At 40.1% G+C, this 18,279-nt stretch overlaps 1 protein-coding gene across 1 annotated transcript in view; it reads right to left on the reverse strand.

Moving 5' to 3' along the window:
- Positions 1-1,447: 1,447 nt before the first annotated feature.
- Positions 1,448-18,279, reverse strand: part of LOC138603616 (NALCN channel auxiliary factor 1-like) — a 34,086-nt gene continuing 17,254 nt past the window's right edge. Inside the window, exons 2-3 of the mRNA XM_069675486.1 lie at positions 5,616-5,787; positions 1,448-1,765 (exon numbers count right to left, since the gene is read on the reverse strand). Of these exons, the coding sequence (XP_069531587.1) occupies positions 1,467-1,765; positions 5,616-5,787 (471 nt within the window). The 3' untranslated portion in view covers positions 1,448-1,466. The remainder of the gene's footprint in view (positions 1,766-5,615; positions 5,788-18,279) is intronic.

Here is an 18,279-nt window from a genome sequence, read left to right on the forward strand (position 1 = left end):
CCCACTTGCTAACAGTAGCTAAAATCCAAACATAGGTTTGCGTTGGAAAAACTTTGTTTACATTTTAAAAGAATGTAATTGATGTCTCATTTAAATATTTTTCCCTCCTCAAAGTCTAAGAACGAGAATTATGGAGGGGTATATTGGAGGCCAGGAGGTGCTAGCTTTAAATAGCGCTGCACCGCTAAGCCACTTTTGAGTGTTCCAATCACGTCTTTTATCTTTCTTAACAAAGAGGCAGCTGAAGGTAAAGACGGCCTTTGGGATCTTTAGTTTTCAATTTTACTAAATTCAATTTAGTACCGTTTTCTGCAGTTACTCCTCTGTACCACTAGGGTTTTTGTACATAGGATTGGGAAATGTATGATTCTGTGTATAGAATTGTGTACACATGGTTGATAAATGAGGCCCCTGGTGTTTTGGCATCATGCAACTGTTCTCTAGTGTCCTTGGGTTGTCCCTGCAGTCTCATGTGCGACTTCTCTAAATACTGTGGCGTTAAGACGAGCCACCGGGCTGCCTATCCGCAACACCGACACTACCGTATGAGGTAAACTGAACACTTGAGAAACCAGAGAACACCACTTCCTGTCCGGGAGCTCTTCATGGCGACTAAGCTCAGCATGAACTCCTATAACACCTTGTTTCGCTGAACCTTCACTACCACTTCATCCATCCTAACTTGCTCAATGGCTCAACAAGTTAGAAGAGAAAGCGAGGCCATTCTCAGAGCACTTAAGGTCCTAAAATGTGTAGGCATGTACCGTCATAAGGGGTTTGAAAATAAGTTCTAGTGGGACAAAATACAAGCAGAACATTAGAATATTTGAAGAATCACATACATTTTGTTTTCAGAGAAACAAGACCCACATGAATTCTGATGGATGAGCTGGTCCTGGCAGGCCCTCGAGCAACATATACAAGGTAGTAAGAAGATGCTTCAAAGGTGATGAAGAGCAGGAAGTGGAACACAGTTGATATGTCAAAACATTCTGGCACCTGAAATAAATGCAGCAAAAATCTAAAGGTAATGATGAGTGAGAGTGCGCACTTCATCAATGTCCGTTTTTTTTCCTCTGCCATCCATACACACACCGAAAACGTCAGGAAGGGAGGGTGAGGGAGGAGGGAAGGAAAGGAGGGAGGAAGAGAGAGAGAGGAGGGACAATATGCTCGAAAAACATTTGGATGGAATAGAAACAATGAGCAGGTTTCAAGTGGCAAGAGGTCAGTTCTTTAGGGGGGTGGTTCTTAAACATCCCGGTTTGGTTGATGTCCAATCCCAGCACCCTTAGCTCCATTTAAAACCCTCCACTTCCTGTGGTTGATGGTTCATCGGCGTCAGATTGTAGAGGCATTTCCAGCATGTCTCGCCAGATGTGTCCCTGGCAGCCATGACATTGTAAAAAGCCATAATCCTCCGGAGCGACATCACTCTTTACAAGCACCAGATTCAACCCCAAGGTTCACTCCTCATTAGAAGCACTCTCCTCAGGCGAGAAAATGGCAGCCACGCCCACCAACGTAGAATTATGGGAGGCTGAAATGATGATGACAGTGTGTAGGAGGACAAGGGCCAGCAGGCAGATCTTCAGTCGCCCGCTGCACAGTCTCGGGGTGGCAGCTGAGGTGACTGAGGCCCCCTCAGGCTGGCAGGAAGATGCAGTCCTTTTTAGTGTCTCGCCTGAAGGGTTGTCCATTTTGGAGTCCCATCGGACGTCGCAGCACTCCGCCTCACTGTCTGATAGATGATCTCCCAAGAGCCCTGAAAAAGATGACAGAGGAAAGAATTCAGACTTTTCCCTGCTGTAGAGTCGTATCAATTATTTAGCCAGACTGATAAGTCGGCCAATATTACCAGGCCGATATGAGCATTTACAGATTTATCTGTTTTTTCCCCAATATAAAAACTTTTTAGATGACGTTTAATGCAGAAGCAATGCCTGGTGAAATTTAAAAACAGTGTCGTCATGTAGTTTGTACAGCACACACTCTCAGCACCGTCTACGGCTGATGAAAGCATTTCTATCAATCAATTTGAGGTATAAAATATCAAGGGCCAATAAAGCAACATTATGTAATATTTTCAACCAGTGGTCACAAGTGACAGCTAAGGGATAATGGTACATTCAGAGAGTAGACTGTGTCTAAAGTTTGCTAGCACTAGCCAAGTACAGTTCACTTCTTAACATTAAAGTTTGATGCAAAGGCAGATTTAAATGTCTAGCTAACGGTAATGTTAGATAGCTGGCTGAATGCTAATGTTAGCTGTTGTCTAACGGTAGCTAACGGATTATCCAATATGTTGAATGAATGTTAAAACTGGTACAATGTGCTTTATAATAGCATCATTTTTTCACCTCGTGATGCAAGTATATCATATATGACTTATCAAGTAAAAGGCCAATATTAGCATGATAAGTAAGCAACCAATAACTGATACAGTAAAGGCAGAATGAAACAGCCTTCAGTCTTCAGGAGAAATGTTGGGATTAAATGAAAGTAGGACATCTGAATGACGCCTGAAAACTATTCCAGTTCAGTTAAAAACAGCATCCGTTAAGAACAACAATCTGATTTGCATAAAAACGTTTAATCACAGCCCGGTGACGGTTATCTCATCAACACTGACCATCCTTTTGAACATCCTTCAGCTTCAGCTGTAGACGGATTAAGTACACTTGACCTCAGTTTGCAGCTCTAATCACGGCGAGGAGGACCAGACACGGTGACCCCGAGCTGAACTCAAATTAAAGTCCAGGACCACACAGAGGGTGACGCACCGCTGCATCAGATGATGACTCTGGAAGTCTGAACTTGTCAGGGTGTAAAAAGGAGCTGCCACTGCACTCGTCTGCACAGAGAAACTAGCCTGCTGAGGGGAACCTCACTTAGCTCTCACCACATGAAAGTGAGAGAAAGTAGTTTAAGGATATTGAGACAAGATGAAGAGCAAGCTGATCTGACATTGCCAAATTTACCTCAAGCCTATAAACTAATCAGGAAATGACTCAAATTTGAGGGTGTCACATTTCAGACAACGACACAGCCTGGCTAACCGTTAGCCTACAGCTGCACTTTTAGAGAAATAACATCCGAAAATGCTCAATTTTATCCGGCTTAAGTCGGGATATCCAAACACTATATGCTGGTAACATGCTTTGTTACCTTTTTTATACCTCTTTATTGCCCATGTCTGCCTTCAACTTACTTTAATTTGCATGCTTTACATCACGGTTATTGTTCTACATTTGTTTCTGGATTTAACATCTGTAATTCAGGTCTAACGTTGGGGACATATTTACCGTGTTGTTTATAATATGCTCTGTCCCTGAGAAATAAAATAACTAATTGAGACTTATTTCATTTCTAATATTGTAAAATTCTGTATAAAAGTGTGCCGTAAAGTCAAATAAAATTGTAGATTTTGAGAATTTTTTATTTATGGGATTAAAAGGTAACATAAATGTGTCTTTAACGGCTGTTACTGACTCTTCCCCCACACCAACCGTTCACCTGCACAGGTGTTTTCACTTCAGCTTGATTAGCCGCCTGTTAGGACTGTGTGAGCACTGTGTGTTCTGCTTCTTACACCTTAATCTTTCTTATTTGGGATTATATCATTGTTTTACAGTAATGATAACGATTTCAGATCATCTGATATATTTATCTTCTTAGAAAGATTTTGCTACAATAAATTAACCAATGTTAAAATGGTGCATGTCAGGGTGATGCAGATGCACGTGTTTAATATACCTGTATAAAACCTGAATGCAGTATCCAACTTGTGTGTCATACGTTGATGTTTTTGCACTTACATTTTCTTGTTTCCGATTTAATTTAAAAGTCTGACACGTTTTTAAGTGTAAACTGTAAAAATAGAAGCAGCTAAGATGTATACATGTAAACAATACTGTAAAATAAAATGTTTTTTTATATGTTATGAATTGGTTCTGACTGAAGTTGGCTTTTTTAGGGAATATTTACAATTGAATTAATTGTTATATATTCTTATTTTATACTACTATTTATTTTATATTATATACTCATGACACAAAAAGGTCAATAAGGATTCCCTCCATTTGGTTAGCAAGAATCTATGACAAATACACAGTGGAACGTGGGGGCTGTAAGTTTGCACTAAGATGGACAGTGGTGCCTAAGAGGTTATCATGCTAACATGCTGAGAACAACAAAGCTAACATGCTCGTGTTTAGCAGGTATGATTTAGCATGTTCACAATCTTATTTTGGCATGTTAGCATGCTACCAGTTCAGTACTTTTTGGGCACATTTGTTAGTGCTACACTGCTAGCGTGGCTAAAAAGTCAACAATTACTTGCGCTACCACTATTTAGGTTTCTGCTGCTATGCAAGCTAGCAGTTCAAAGTCTTGACAAACAACTTTTTGTACTGAAGATAGCAGTTACCTATTTCTTGACATACAAACAATTTATCTGTGCTAAGCTAAAGGCTAGTAATGTTAAATCATCTTTAAGACTTTTGGGTTGGATACATCCGTTATGTCACATGATCTGTCTCTTGTTAGCTAGGCTAAGGTAGGTGGTTTTCAGCTTTTTCACCCACATGAAGAAGCAAACACATGTTACTCTTTGTTACCTACAGGGCAAAGCACTGCCTCAGCATGTGCAACCCACACAAGGCCACTATTTAGGTTTCTGATGTATCTGTGATAAGCTCGAAAACAGAAGCAACATGTATATGTTTTATATGAGATAACTATGTTTTGGTTATTTTTCTTATAGACTTGTAATGTAAAAAAATATCACTTGGAATAGTGATAGAACATTTGTCATCTGTGTATAGTAAGAATAAAGTGCACCTTTATGACCTACTGCCTGTGCCAATTGCAATTATTTGACCCTTTTTTAAAATTGCTCTTATAAAAGAGGCTGAAATATAAATTCAGGCTGTCGCAACATAAAAAGACTCTCTCCTTTTCTCCTAAAGTCACGCTACCCTCCATTTAGCAAAAAGAAACATTCCCCTCCCCTCCCCTTTTTTGACAGCCCTTCCCCTAATAATAATTTTTCTATCTCATTAAATGTTTGTGACCTCAAATTAATCTCAGCACAGGTCTCACCAGCCAGACTTAAAAAACAGCTGCGCTGCTGCGCCGGGCCTTTAAGATGATGCTGTTTTGCTCCTTAGCTCTAACAGGTAACTTGTTTGTTGGCATCCAGCCAGCGTCTGCTCCTCTGAGCCAGAGTCCTTGGTGAGTACTACTGTATAAACTGCAGTAAATATTGAGAGACAGGCCAAATTCAATTTATCAATGCATTGTTAAAATGTCCTTGTCTGAGCTCAGTTGTGCTCAAACGCACCACTAGGTGGCATCAGAAAGCCTTCAGAAACACATTGCTGTTTTCCTGGAGGAAGACAATCCAGCAAATATGGAGAATCACATTGTGCATGAATTAATACTGTGCGTCCTTTTATGAAAAGCTTTTCGGACACATGAAATATATTAGGATCTTTTCTCTGAGGCAGAAGAGAATATACAAGGACGCACAAACACCCACGCATGCTAACAGTCAGTGTTATCTGCTCGTGTTGTAAACAGGAAGTAGAATTGGACAGTGAGTCTGTTTTAACCTGTGCAGATGAAGCTGGGGCTGCCGCCGTGGATCAGGTCGTCGTTATCGGGCAGGATGAACGGACAGCTCTGCTGCACCTCCAGGCAGTACTGGTGGCACGGTATGCTCTTCTGACAGGAATGCGGGGTGGTGGGGAAATACTGAGCGCACAGCCAGGGCTTGTAGGCCGTCTGAGGAGGAGGGAGAAGGCGAGAAGACGACGTTAATAAATTGAATAGTAGGTTTGTTCAAGAGTCCATTTGTTATTCCAAACAGAAGAGACACACAGCACTTTTTTACATTAATAAAAGCTCATAAAATATTAGCCAAGGCTAGCCTGCGAGCAGAGCAATGTTACTGTAGAGCAAACAGGAAGTAAATAATGCAAAATACAGTGTGATTGGCTTATTTATGGGATATGGATTATGAGAGGTTTCTGCAGCAATATGGAACTTTTACATTGATAAAGCTCATATCTACACCAGGCTAGGGCTGCAGCGTATGATTCTTTTGATTATTAATCAATGTGCTGATTACTTTCGCAATCAATCAATGTTTGAAAATAGTGGAAAATGCCCAACCACATTTTCCAGAAGCCAAGCTGATGTCTGGAAATGTCAAATATGCCTTTTTTTGATTGTGTTTGGTATGTTTGTCCAGGTAAAACAAAAAACAAACAAGAGACACCTTTGTCTAACTCAAGTTTCTGTCCTCCACCAACTTAAATTTGAGGCAGAATGCAATACAGAACGCACAGACGTAAGGAGACAGATGGTGACATGGAATAGCCAAAGCTTCAGGCTTGCAAAGCTTAACAAAACAAAATGAACCTTGAGCAAACCGCAGTCTGGATTCATTCTCATTTTTAGCTCTTTCCTCGTCTGTGTTTTACTGCATATTACAGGAAAGAGTGCAGACAGTCCGCTGAGGCTGTAAGCAGATTTGTTTAGAACCTCTCATGCTGTCAAAACCTCATCAACCTGGAGGGATGAAAGGTCATCTGAACTCTGTCGGAAAAAGCAGCCTTCAAGTTAATCTGTGTGACTTTTGCTACAAGCACTTGTTTACTTGTAAATAAACAGTGCGACCCTAAATTAAGTTCACAAAAAAGGACAAGCAAATAAATTAAATAGAGAACACTCTAAACTCTGGATCAGAAAATAAAGCTTTACATGTTAGGAGAATACAGTACAATATAAAACCCCTTTTACTTTATTTCACTGGGTGTCTATATATAGAATTACAACCTGACTGACAACAACAAAGCTAACATGCTCATGTTTAGCAGGTATACTTTAACATGTTCTTATTTTGGCATGTTAACATGCTAAAATTGGCTGATTAGCTTAAAATATTTACTTTTGAAAGTTGAAATAATTCTTATTTTAAATTACATACTCGTGATATGAAAATGTCAATGAGGATTCCCTCCATTTGGTTAGCAAGAATCTATGACAAATATATAGTGGAACGTGGGGGCTGTCTAGTACAAAACAGCAGCAACGAGACTCTACAGCCATGCTAGCAGCTCTGCACGTCTGAGCCTAAGTGGTTAGCATGCTAACATGTTCAGTACAGAGAAGGCTACTACTTTTCGAATGTAGCTAAATAGTACTTGCTTTTTGGGCACATTTGTTAGTGCTGCACTGCTAGCATGGCTAAAAAGTCAACAATAACTAGCACTGCCACTATTTAGGTTTCTGCTGCTATGCAAGCTAGCAGTTCAAAGTCTTAACAAACAACTTTGAATATTTGTAATGAAGTTAGCCTACCTATTTGTAGGGGAGTTTAAAGGCCGATATTTACATTTGAGAGTTGAAATAAAGATAACCTGGTTGGCAAGAATCTATAACAAATATGGAATGTGGGGGATGTCTTAAGTGCAAAACAGCAGCAACAAGACTCTACAGCCATGCTAGCAGCTCCGCAAATCTGCAGTTAGGCACACACTAGAGTGGAGCCTAAGTGGTTAGCACGCTAACATTCTAAGAACAACAAAGCTAACATGCTAAAATTGGCGAATTAGCAAGCAGTTCTGTATAAAGAAGGCTACTGCTTTTTAAATGTGGCTAATTAGCACTGGTTTGCTTTTTGGGCACATTTGATAGTGCTGCACTGCTAGCGTGGCTAAAAAGTCAACAATTACTTGCACTACCACTATTTAGGTTTCTGCTGCTATGCAAGCTAGCAGTTCAATGTCTGAATTTTTGTACTGAAGTTATACAGTATTTGTTGACATGCAAAAAATGTATCTGTGATAAGCTAAAAGCTAGTAATGTTAAATTCTCTCTAAGTCTGTTAGATGTCACATGTTCTGTCTCTTGTTAGCTAGGCTAAGGTAGGAGGTTTTCAGCTTTTTCACCCACATGAAGGAACAAACACATGTTACTCTTTGTCACCTACTGGGCAAAGCACTGCCTCAGCATGTGCAACCCACGCAAGGTTATCTATTGTCAACATCAGCAACTTGGACTGCTTTCGTCACAGCAGCTGATCGTGTGTCTCCTGTAACCGGATGGCAACACAGTGCGTCACCTATCATCTTGCAGAAGTCAGTAAAACATCCAAGAGAAGGTCTGTAGGGTAAATACTAGAAGAAATGTGACTCTATTAAGCAAAAAAAGGTGTAAAGAGAGTCATTGGACAACCTGGCACAACTGCTGTTTAGAAGCGTTATTGCAGAGTTGTAGGATATTAAAATATTCACCAGTAAAAGAAACATGACCTTGTTTAACAGCCTCAAAGAAAAGTAGCTATTCTTAATAAGTTAAATATTCTCAAGTAATTAACAATCAAATGTTATTAGCAACACTCACACTCAGCTAATGTCTTCATCAAGGTTTTAATTTAAAGGGGGGTGGGGGTATTATGCTATTTTCAAGCTTCATACTGTATTTCACTAGCTTAGCATAATTTACAGTTAAAATAACTCATCATTTTTCTCACACTGGTGCTCTGTGCAGGCCCCCTTATAACCTCTGCCTGAAAAGACTCAGTCAGCTATGCCCCTTTAAGAAACCCCGTCCCTACAAAGCCCACTTTCTCCTGATTGGCCAGCTTACGACGTCACAAAGTGCAGCCTGTAGAAAAAACTCTCTGAAACGTTATCCTTCTTTAAGGGGAACAAACAGTCCACTAACTGTCAACGTATTTGTATTCAAAGAAAACTGAAGTCTGATTGGTGCATTGGACTACATGACATCATGTCTTTCCAGCTTAGCCCCGCCCACTTTAAATTAAAAAAGTGACAATAAAAACACAAAAATACGTGATTTAAACTACCAACTGTGTTCAAACTTTCATTTAAAATTGTTTTAACATTCGTTTTGCACAATTAACTTTCCTAGAGTCATTTCCTTGTTGTTGCTTTAGCTTAGCATTTAGCATGTGCAATTATAGCCACCTACAGAAACTCGCAGACACAGATCCATAGGAGAAAGATGTCACAGTGGAGGACTCACTGCACACACACTTAATTCTCCCCTGTGTTATTTAACCACAGTGGAACGTCTACAGCTCAGACGTGGGAGAGCTAACTATCATTGTGGTTTTAAAGGACCTCCACAAGGATAAAAAAAAGTAATGTTCTGCCCCTCCTCCGAACTCCCCTGCACTTTCAACTGCTGAGAAATCACATGAGGGGTCCGATTTGTTTCCTGTTTAAACCAACATACGAAGATAACAAACAGTGCACAGGCAATTATAATAATTACAATAATCTGATTATGGTGATGAGAAGGATAATGATGAGAACAGCATGGACCAGAATGCTTTGTGGAATCAAATATATTCCAGACACGTATGACTTCATGTTGGTGTAGTTTGTGTGTGGAGTGATGTAAGGGTTAAATCCTCATACCTGGCTTCAAGGAAATACACTCATCCTTCAAAATAAAAGGTCAACACTCTGTTGTTTTAGTGCTATCTGTCTCTATTTTAATCCGAGTTATGCCACAAGGTAAAAAATGCTTCTCTGTTGTAATAAAAATGCTCATTCAAACTCCACAACAACAGTTTAATTCCCATGATCCTCTGCTGGTGACAGGAGTGTTCTGCAGGGCTCTACGGCAAACTGGCTCAAGGCTGCGATAAAACCCCTCAGATCATTCATTACATGTGTGTTTTAAGAGTTAGGGGTATTCTGTCCTCCTGATTGGGGGTTTTCGGCGCGGTGACTTCCTGTCTGCGCAAATGGCTGCAATGATTTAGCATAAATTCTTGCCAGCGGTGAGATAATCTGTCTAGGGATGCTGCGGCTATCAAAAGAGAACCAAAACAATACGATCGCAGTCAGACAGGAAATCTGGGTCCTCCTGAAGATGTACTGTATGCAGGCAGTTGCCAAGGTAACGGCTTTTTCTGCTTTTCATTAGAGCTCAATGGGTGCTGCCCCGCTCTCTGTTAGGCTTTCTGTTTGTGTGCACACGTTTAAGCGTGCATCCAGGTCCCTGTGTGTGTGCGTGTGCTCAGCGTGAAAAGGGAAGCGTATGAGAGCAAATTGAGTTAGTCAGGAAGCAGGTCTGGAGTCTGATTTGATCAGTCTAATGTGTGATCAGTGTGAATGGGAACCTGGCACTCAAAAAGCCTCCGTCGCCATGCAGCTTAGTCTGCTTCAAACAATGAACTGAAGCCTAAACACAGACAGGAAAGACACCAAACTGGCAACCGAATACACCACTGATTTCAGCCCCAGCTTGTCTGTTTTACACACTGCTCACCCTCCTTTACGTGTTACACTGGGTGACACTTCAAATTAAAAACTCAAAGATGAAATCAGAGATAAGGCTTCGGACATTTACATTAACACAGAGATGTAAAATACGCCAGTGAGACATTTCTGCTAGTGCTTACATGCAGATCTTTTGAAGCCTAAAAATAACATTTGAAAATTAAGATTCAAACGCTGACGCTTTGGCAGATAAGTGTCAGCAGCGCTGGCATCTGAATTTCACCACAGTGATTACTATTATATAAGACGCAGACTGTAGAAAAAGAAAGTGATGGACTGCTTCTTATTTTTTCTGTAGCATGCAGTCCTCGTACTCCTGGGCCACAGCAGCCAGAACATACTGTTCAGAACTTAAAATGGAAAATGACTCCTGGTTTGAAGTATATATTACTTTTCTTTTAACATTTAATTAACCTCAAACCTTGACATCTTATTTGCCCAGATACGCAGCACACCTTGCTCCAGAGTCCAACCTGAACTTGAGCAGATGCACCAGGTGGTTGTTAATGCTAATAAAGTCAAACTGAAACTTTGATTCTCCTCTCTTTATTTGGAACTATTCGGATATTGCAGCTATTTAATTTAAAAAAGCCCACATGATGTTGTTAGGTACTGTAACTCATCTGTCCCTTTATAAGATGCAACATTTAGGAGCACCTGTTACGCTAGTAGCAAGCTAGTTAACCTAGCTTGAGTAGAAGCTGCCAGTTCTTCCACTCAGCAAGTTTAAGCTAGTTAGCCTTGCTTTTTAATGTTAGCACTGACTCACAAGAAGGGACATTACTTTTTATTCAAGTAATCTAACTTTCTCTACAGCTCCCACACACTCAGTGATATTTTACATATTTTTATCAGACAGCATGGAAGCCACAACATCTGTCCCTTTAAAAGATGCAACATTTAGGAGCACCTGTTATGTTAGTAGCAAGCTAGTTTACCAAGCTTGTGTAGAAGCTGCTAGTTCTTTGACTCAGCAAGTTTAAGCTAGTTAGCTTTGTAATGTTAGCCCTGACTCACGTTTTATTTAAGTTATCTGACTTTCTCCACAGCTTCCACTCACTCAGTGATGTTTTTATCAGACAGCATGGAAGCCAAAATGCTATAGCTAGCGTTAGCTACCTTTCTTTCATGGTTCCAGTCAAATGTTGGTAAAGAAATTACCAAACGCACAACACGCACAGCAATAAATAATGGTAACATGAGCTCTTTGTACATGACTCCATAAGTCAATGGGGCTAAGTAATTGCTACCTTAGCTAACGTGCAACAACAAATTGCACTAATCAAATTACCAGTACCTGTATCATGAGCCAGAACCAAAAATTGGAGACCATTTTACAACATCTGTCCCTGTTATGCTAGTAGCAAGCTAGTTAACCTAGCTTGAGTAGAAGCTGCTAGTTCTTCCACTTAGCAAATTTAAGCTAGATAGCCTTGCTTTATAATGTTAGCACTGACTCACAAGGGACATTGGGACAATTTCTTTTTCAAGTTATCTGATTTTCTCTACAGCTTCCACACACTCGGTGATGTTTTTGTCAGACAGCATGGAAGGCAAAATGCTATAGCTAGCGTTAGCTGCCTTTCTTTCATGTTGCCAATCAGATGTGTTCATATAGAAACAACCAAGCGCTCAAAACCCACAGCAAAATAGACCCCTGTAACATCTCTTATGTGACTCGATAATTCAAACCAAATCATGATGTTTGGTATAGAAACACAGAAAATATAGGAGGCGTTTGAATCACACATAGGGCTAGCAAAGCTACTAACAAAAATTGCTCAAATCAAATTACCAGTACCTGTCTCATGAGCCAGAACCACAAATTGTAGACCAATAATATGGATGTTTTTTGTATCACCAAAATATTTTATTTTCATATAAATTTAAACTCTTTATCTTGTGTTTCTGCCTGGCACATAAATTCATCGACAGGTTGGAAAAAAGCGCATCTGATGCCTTCGGGGGGGTGTTTCTGCCTGTGCGCTGTCATGCTGTCATCAATCAATCTGAGAGCGAAAAACATTCTCAAATCAAATAGTGGACCGAGCATGTCTCGACGGGGAGTGTGTGTATGTGTGTGTGGGGTGGTCACACTATTTCATAATGTACTGATGTTGCAAGCAGCAGGTAGCGAGCTGCAATACAACTAAAAGGATGAGAAGCATTACTGAGCTATTTCGGTGCTCAAAGTAATATAAATTAGCAACCGCAGAGAGAGAAATCTCATGTTTATGATGTAATCAGATGACCCTTGTTTAATACTACACAGAATCTGCTTTGCTTTGCTTCAGGGGGATACGCAGCTAAGCTCAAATAATGGATAACCCTCCCCCCTTGTCTTTTCTGTTGTAAAAGCGGGTCATTTTTGGTCATTCCAGCAGCATCCAGCAGCTCAGGCCATCTCAGGCTGACAGCTCCTGTAAATGTGACATGCTAAGCAGGCTCTTCCTCCATTCTGCTTCGCCCTGGCGCAGGGCTTCCCCTCACTGTTCCCATTCACATGCCTGTCATCTGACACAGAGAGGACTGTGGGAGAGCTTGCCTGCAGACAAGAGGAAACCACTGAGCTGCGGAGAAATCTTCGCCTTTACTTGTTATTCATTCAGGAGCATAAAAACACGGCAACATAAGGAAATGCCAAAAGGCAATTATTCCTAAGCAGCAGCTGCAAGAATAACCGGAACTTTGCCTAATCTACTTTTAAATATGCTTTCATCTGTTACAAAATAACAGATGAAAGCAGATGAAAGTCTCTTTTTTCAGTAACAAAATATAGCGAAACAAATACTTAAATAAAAAAATTAGAAAGTGCTTAAACTGATGCAGATTACTCTGAGGATGTATTTGGCTAACGTGCACACATGTTTCACAAAGTGCAGAGTATAGACTAGAAACCATGTATTTTTGCATTACTTGCCATGAACATTAATATAGATGCTAATTAAAGCTAAAACTTAAATCCAAAAATTCCAGTACTGTGCCTTTAAACCTGCATTTATTGACTTTTATTGGCCACTTGGCCGGAGCACAAGAAGCAGTAAACGCAATAGTTACACATTATCATGTTGTAAAGCTTTTTACAGCAAGTGTGTAAGCAATCATTTACTCATTTACACATCCATCAGACATAGAGCAACATTAGCATTCATTTGGAGTCTTGTTTCTGTCCACATGATGAAAGTAAGTCTAATGCTCACTCTCCTTTTATCTTTTTTTGTCTCTGTGAAAACTTAAACATAAAAGCCTCCAGAGCTTACACATTAACACATGATATCTCATTAAGGTATCCATACAAAAACAAAGAAAATAACCAGGCTAGCTGGTTCCTCCTGTTTCCAGTCTTAATGCTAAGCTAGGCTAATAAGCTGCAGGCTTTAGTTTTATATATATCCTACAGAAATGAGAGGTATTGTTTGAATAACTTACAAGATGGTAGATGGATTCTGTAACCAGGTTAGCAGTTTCCCACTTCTCCCTGTCTTGATGCTAAGCTAGGCTAACCGCTTGCTTGCTAGCTTCATATTTAGTGTACAGACATGTGTGGTATGGATCTTCTCGTCTACTTCTTCTGAAGATCAGAATACAAAAATTAAATTTGTGACTCTTTCTGGTCTCTAACTGTTTAAGAAGTTCCAAATGTTTTAATTACAATGCCATCGGACCACAAATTTAGCATTTAGCAATAATTACCTGAACTTTTCTTCCTATATGAAGCACAAATATAACTGTACTCATTGGTTTAAGCTCCCAGGTATGTAAAAAAAAGCTTAAAGTCAACATGAAACTAAGTATCAACACTTTTTCATCTCAGCAGGAAGGTGTTGATGTGCGAGCACTCACACACACACAGCAGCTATGAAGTGGAATGACAGAGACGGCTATAAAAAGCATATGAGTCAGCTGCAGAGTGAGATCCCAGTTCGAAGCTGAATGACACAGATCATTACCACTAACACAAATCATGGCTGGGGTAAAATAGGAAGCCACTTTTACACTACCTGGGATATTTCCAGATGTGTTTCTTTGTTTGATTAAAGGTATTTTTTTTAGCACTTAAATATACTGAGTGTGCAAAATATTAAAACCCTGGATTACTGTGAACTCTCAATGGGGTCACTTGGTTTCATTAGATAGGTGGTCCAAAAAATAAAGAGTATTTTTATAAACTACAAATGCAATATTAAAGAAAATGTTGTTGACGGGACTTTGATGCACTCACAACTCATATCTCAGTGGACGCCTCGGGTCACTGACGCAACCCTCGCATAATCCAGCAGGACAGGGATGCATACTGGTGTCTGTCTTCCTGCATTGATGTCCACACTTATTACATCCCATTCCCTGGTGATGTAACGGATCCAGGCCTGCGTGTGTGCGTCTGGAAAATGACACTCCGAGGCAGAGCGTTCTCATCAAATTAGATGGTTTGCAATTTGAGTGCAACCCTTGTTTGTACGTTCCCGGTGTCATCTTTTACTGAGGAGTACTCTCTTAAGGAAACAGGGTGCTGTGGTGAAGGACTACAAATGTGACTGAGCTTAAAACTGATTCCTGGTGTTAGTTAATCTGCTGTTTGACATCCTTGCCGGCAATGGCCTTGGGGTTCGGAACTGGAAAGGGAACTCAGTCCGAGCTAAAGTTCGTACTAGGATAAACGACACCTTTCTCAATCCTACACAAGTTATTTAAGCCTAGTTGTGTTTTTTAAAATGAAATGCTTCAAACCCCTGTTTTGAAATAGTTAATGCTCTGCATTTTTTATACATAACCATTCATGTATTTACATTCTGTAATTAACTTTCTCTGTAGTCGTTTTTATTGTCAGCATTGGGGTTCTCCGAAGTCATACACACAAGGGATTCACAGGAAACAATATCGCATATAATCAGCATAATTTCCTTTGGGATACACCTATGAGTTTGGGCTATGTAAATAAACTTGAATTGCTTAACCCATGCTAGTGAGTCAGTTTGTGTGTTGCACATGTTTAACTAGAAAACACTCAGGGGGCTCATGCCTCCGCCAAAGTTGCACAATGCAGTAGATTAGTATTTTAATTACAAAAAGTGTACAATCTACATTGAGAGAAGAAAGTCTTTGACAGTCAGAATTATGTTAGAATATCCGTTCTCCCATCATTAGGATTTTTCTGGATGTGCACCAAAAACAAATCGCTGGTTTCTTAAAACAGAACTAAATGCGTGACCTCAAAGTCGCCAGTGGAAAAAAATACCTTCCTGCACATACGTTTACAGAAATTGTTTGAAATTTCAGGAAATTCTTTTTGCAGAGAGTAAGACAAGAAGATTGATACCACACACAATGGTACTGTAAATAAAAAAAGATGTAGCTTAGCTTAGCATGAATCACCAGGAAACGGCTAACCTTCCTCTGTTCAACGCTACTAAGTGTCTATTTCGGTATAAATTAAACAAACAAGATAGAACATTTTAACTAATTAGAAATAGTGAGTGTAAAGAGAATCAGGGTAGTTTTTCTCCCCTTGTTTCCACCATTTGTGCTAAGCTAAGCTAACTAGCTGCTGGTTGTAGGTTTATATTGGAGATACAAACATGTATCTTGTCTTATTTTCAGCATAAGAGCAAAGTATATTTCTTATCTTATTTTTTACATAAATTTACAGATATTTTCAAGTGAATTGGCATTTTCTTTTTAATGAACTTTGTTAACCACGCTGCCTTGAGATTATTTTTGAGGTTTCTAAGGTCTTGTATTAGCATTATTGTTATACCAATCATGTTATCTCTTTAAAAATACAAATTTTTACATAAACACACAGTTTTTTGAATGGAACAGTTCTTGCGTGTCTAACAAAATGTGAAAAGTTCCTTTTCACAAGATCCCAAATAATTCGACTTTTATTATTTGTGAAGCCGTTATGACACACATCCTCCCCTGGCTCGAGAACACTTAAGCCCAGTGTTTGTGCAACCCAGAAATATTTTTAACAAGTCGACATTTTGTTTCGTATCTCACTTTGATGACACAATTCAGAACTCTTTTGTGATGCAGACTGAGACACAATAACACAGGCAAAAATGCTAAGAGCCTCGGAAGCAAACAAGTCCAAAAGAACACTGTTTGAAGGTGGAAACAGTAAACAGAGGCCTTGATTAGTGATCAATCTATCATATTGACAGGCGTGCAGTGCTCATGCTCCTGCTGTTACATTTAGTTACAGCCTTTTAACTGTCTTTTGTAAGAACAGTGGCTGCAATTTAGCTAAATTTACACATGGAGAAGCTAAAATTAAACAGGCTTTAAAGCTTTTATTTTGTTAATCACCATACAGTACAACTTGGAACAACAACTTTCAAATGTGTCATATGTGTGTCTGTAAAATATTATGTGTCATATTGCTGTAGTCATAAAGCTTTGTTTTGATCCACACACAGCAGGAAGTTGCACATTCTTATCCTGAGACGTTGATTAGGGATCCATCAATAGTATTGACAGGCCTCCAGAGGCTTCCAGAAACCCTGAGCCTTTTAACTGGAAATGCCCTGTAGAGCACACAGCATTATAGGGCGCTGACTGACCAAGTGAATCCACCTATCAGGACACAAAGACAAAGATGGCATCCATTTCCCTGAACCATGTTTTGTAGATCAGTTCTGAGAAAACATGGTCATGAATGTGTATGGCCGGATTTGTTTTCAGCCGGGTTTAGCATGCAGGCGCAGAAATGAATCGGTTACAAAACAGGTAGATCTAGGAATTGGCTTTCAATCTGCTGTGGGGGGAAAAAAACCCAATTTTGATATGAATTTTAGATACGGTTGTTCTTAAGGTTTGGTTTCATGTTTAGTCGATTAAGCCGTGCTCTGGTCGCAGGATCGCTGCTGGCTCAGTTCCAGCTCTGCGGCTCTCTCCACCAAAGGTTTAAAGAATTCATTTTCGGCTCAAAGCTCTGGGAGGTTGCTGTATAGGTCAGGGTGGCTCTGCTTTCTCTATTGATGCAGAGGCTGCTGACTGCAGGAGGCTCGACCTAAGCCCGGGACATATTGACTGAACACCTCCCTCTGAGATGTCGCCCCATGATAAACTAAGCCGGATAAATGCTGAGTGCGGTCTTTCACACAGAAACTAGACTGAACTCATTCATTCATTTTTTTCACACAGTTCAGACATTTTTAAGACTACCGTCATCCCGAATTCATCCAGGTATGTTTGAGTTTATCACCAGATTACACCGACATAAACACGTTCTCATTTGGACTTATATGGCAGCTTGGTCTGTGGCCCTAAGCTTCAATAAATGACTATCTAGGTACCACTCTTGTGTCATTTTGCATGAGCAGGGATGGTTGATCAACTTGCAATTAGCAATTATAAGAAACATCTGGTTAGATTTTCAAAATAAAGCTTGGCTTTTGATGATGATTGTTGACATGCAACTATCATTAAAAGGGGGCAGCTGTGGCTCAGAGGTAGAGTGGGTTTCCCTCCAATCGGTGTGTCACCAGTTTAATCCCAGATCCTCTACAGTCTACATTCCAAAGTATCCATGGGCAAGATCCTGAACCCCAGATTGCAACATCATTAAAAGTAGGCAGCTGTGGCTCAGAGGTGGAGAGGGTCATCCTCCAATTGGAAGGTTGGTGGTTGGATCACGGGCCCCTCTATGATCTACATTTCAAAGTATCTTTGGGCAAGATACTGAACCCCAGATCATCAGCAAACATCATAAAGAGGCTGTGGCTCAGAGGTAGAGAGGGTCGTCCTTCAATTGGAAGGTTGGTGGTTCGATCACGGGCCCCTCTATGATCTACATTCCAGTACCCATGGGCAAGATACTGAGCTCCAGATCATCAGCAATCATCATAAAGAGGCTGTGGCTCAGAGGTAAAGAGGGTCGTCCTCCAACTGGAAGGTTGTTGGTTAGATACCGGGCTCCTCTATGATCTACTTCCAGAAGTATCCTTGGGCA

Source organism: Semicossyphus pulcher, unplaced genomic scaffold (genome assembly GCF_022749685.1).
Source record: "Semicossyphus pulcher isolate SPU_LCO1_2020_fin unplaced genomic scaffold, fSemPul1.0.p SCAF_24, whole genome shotgun sequence".
NCBI classification, from domain to species: Eukaryota; Metazoa; Chordata; class Actinopteri; order Labriformes; family Labridae; genus Semicossyphus; species Semicossyphus pulcher.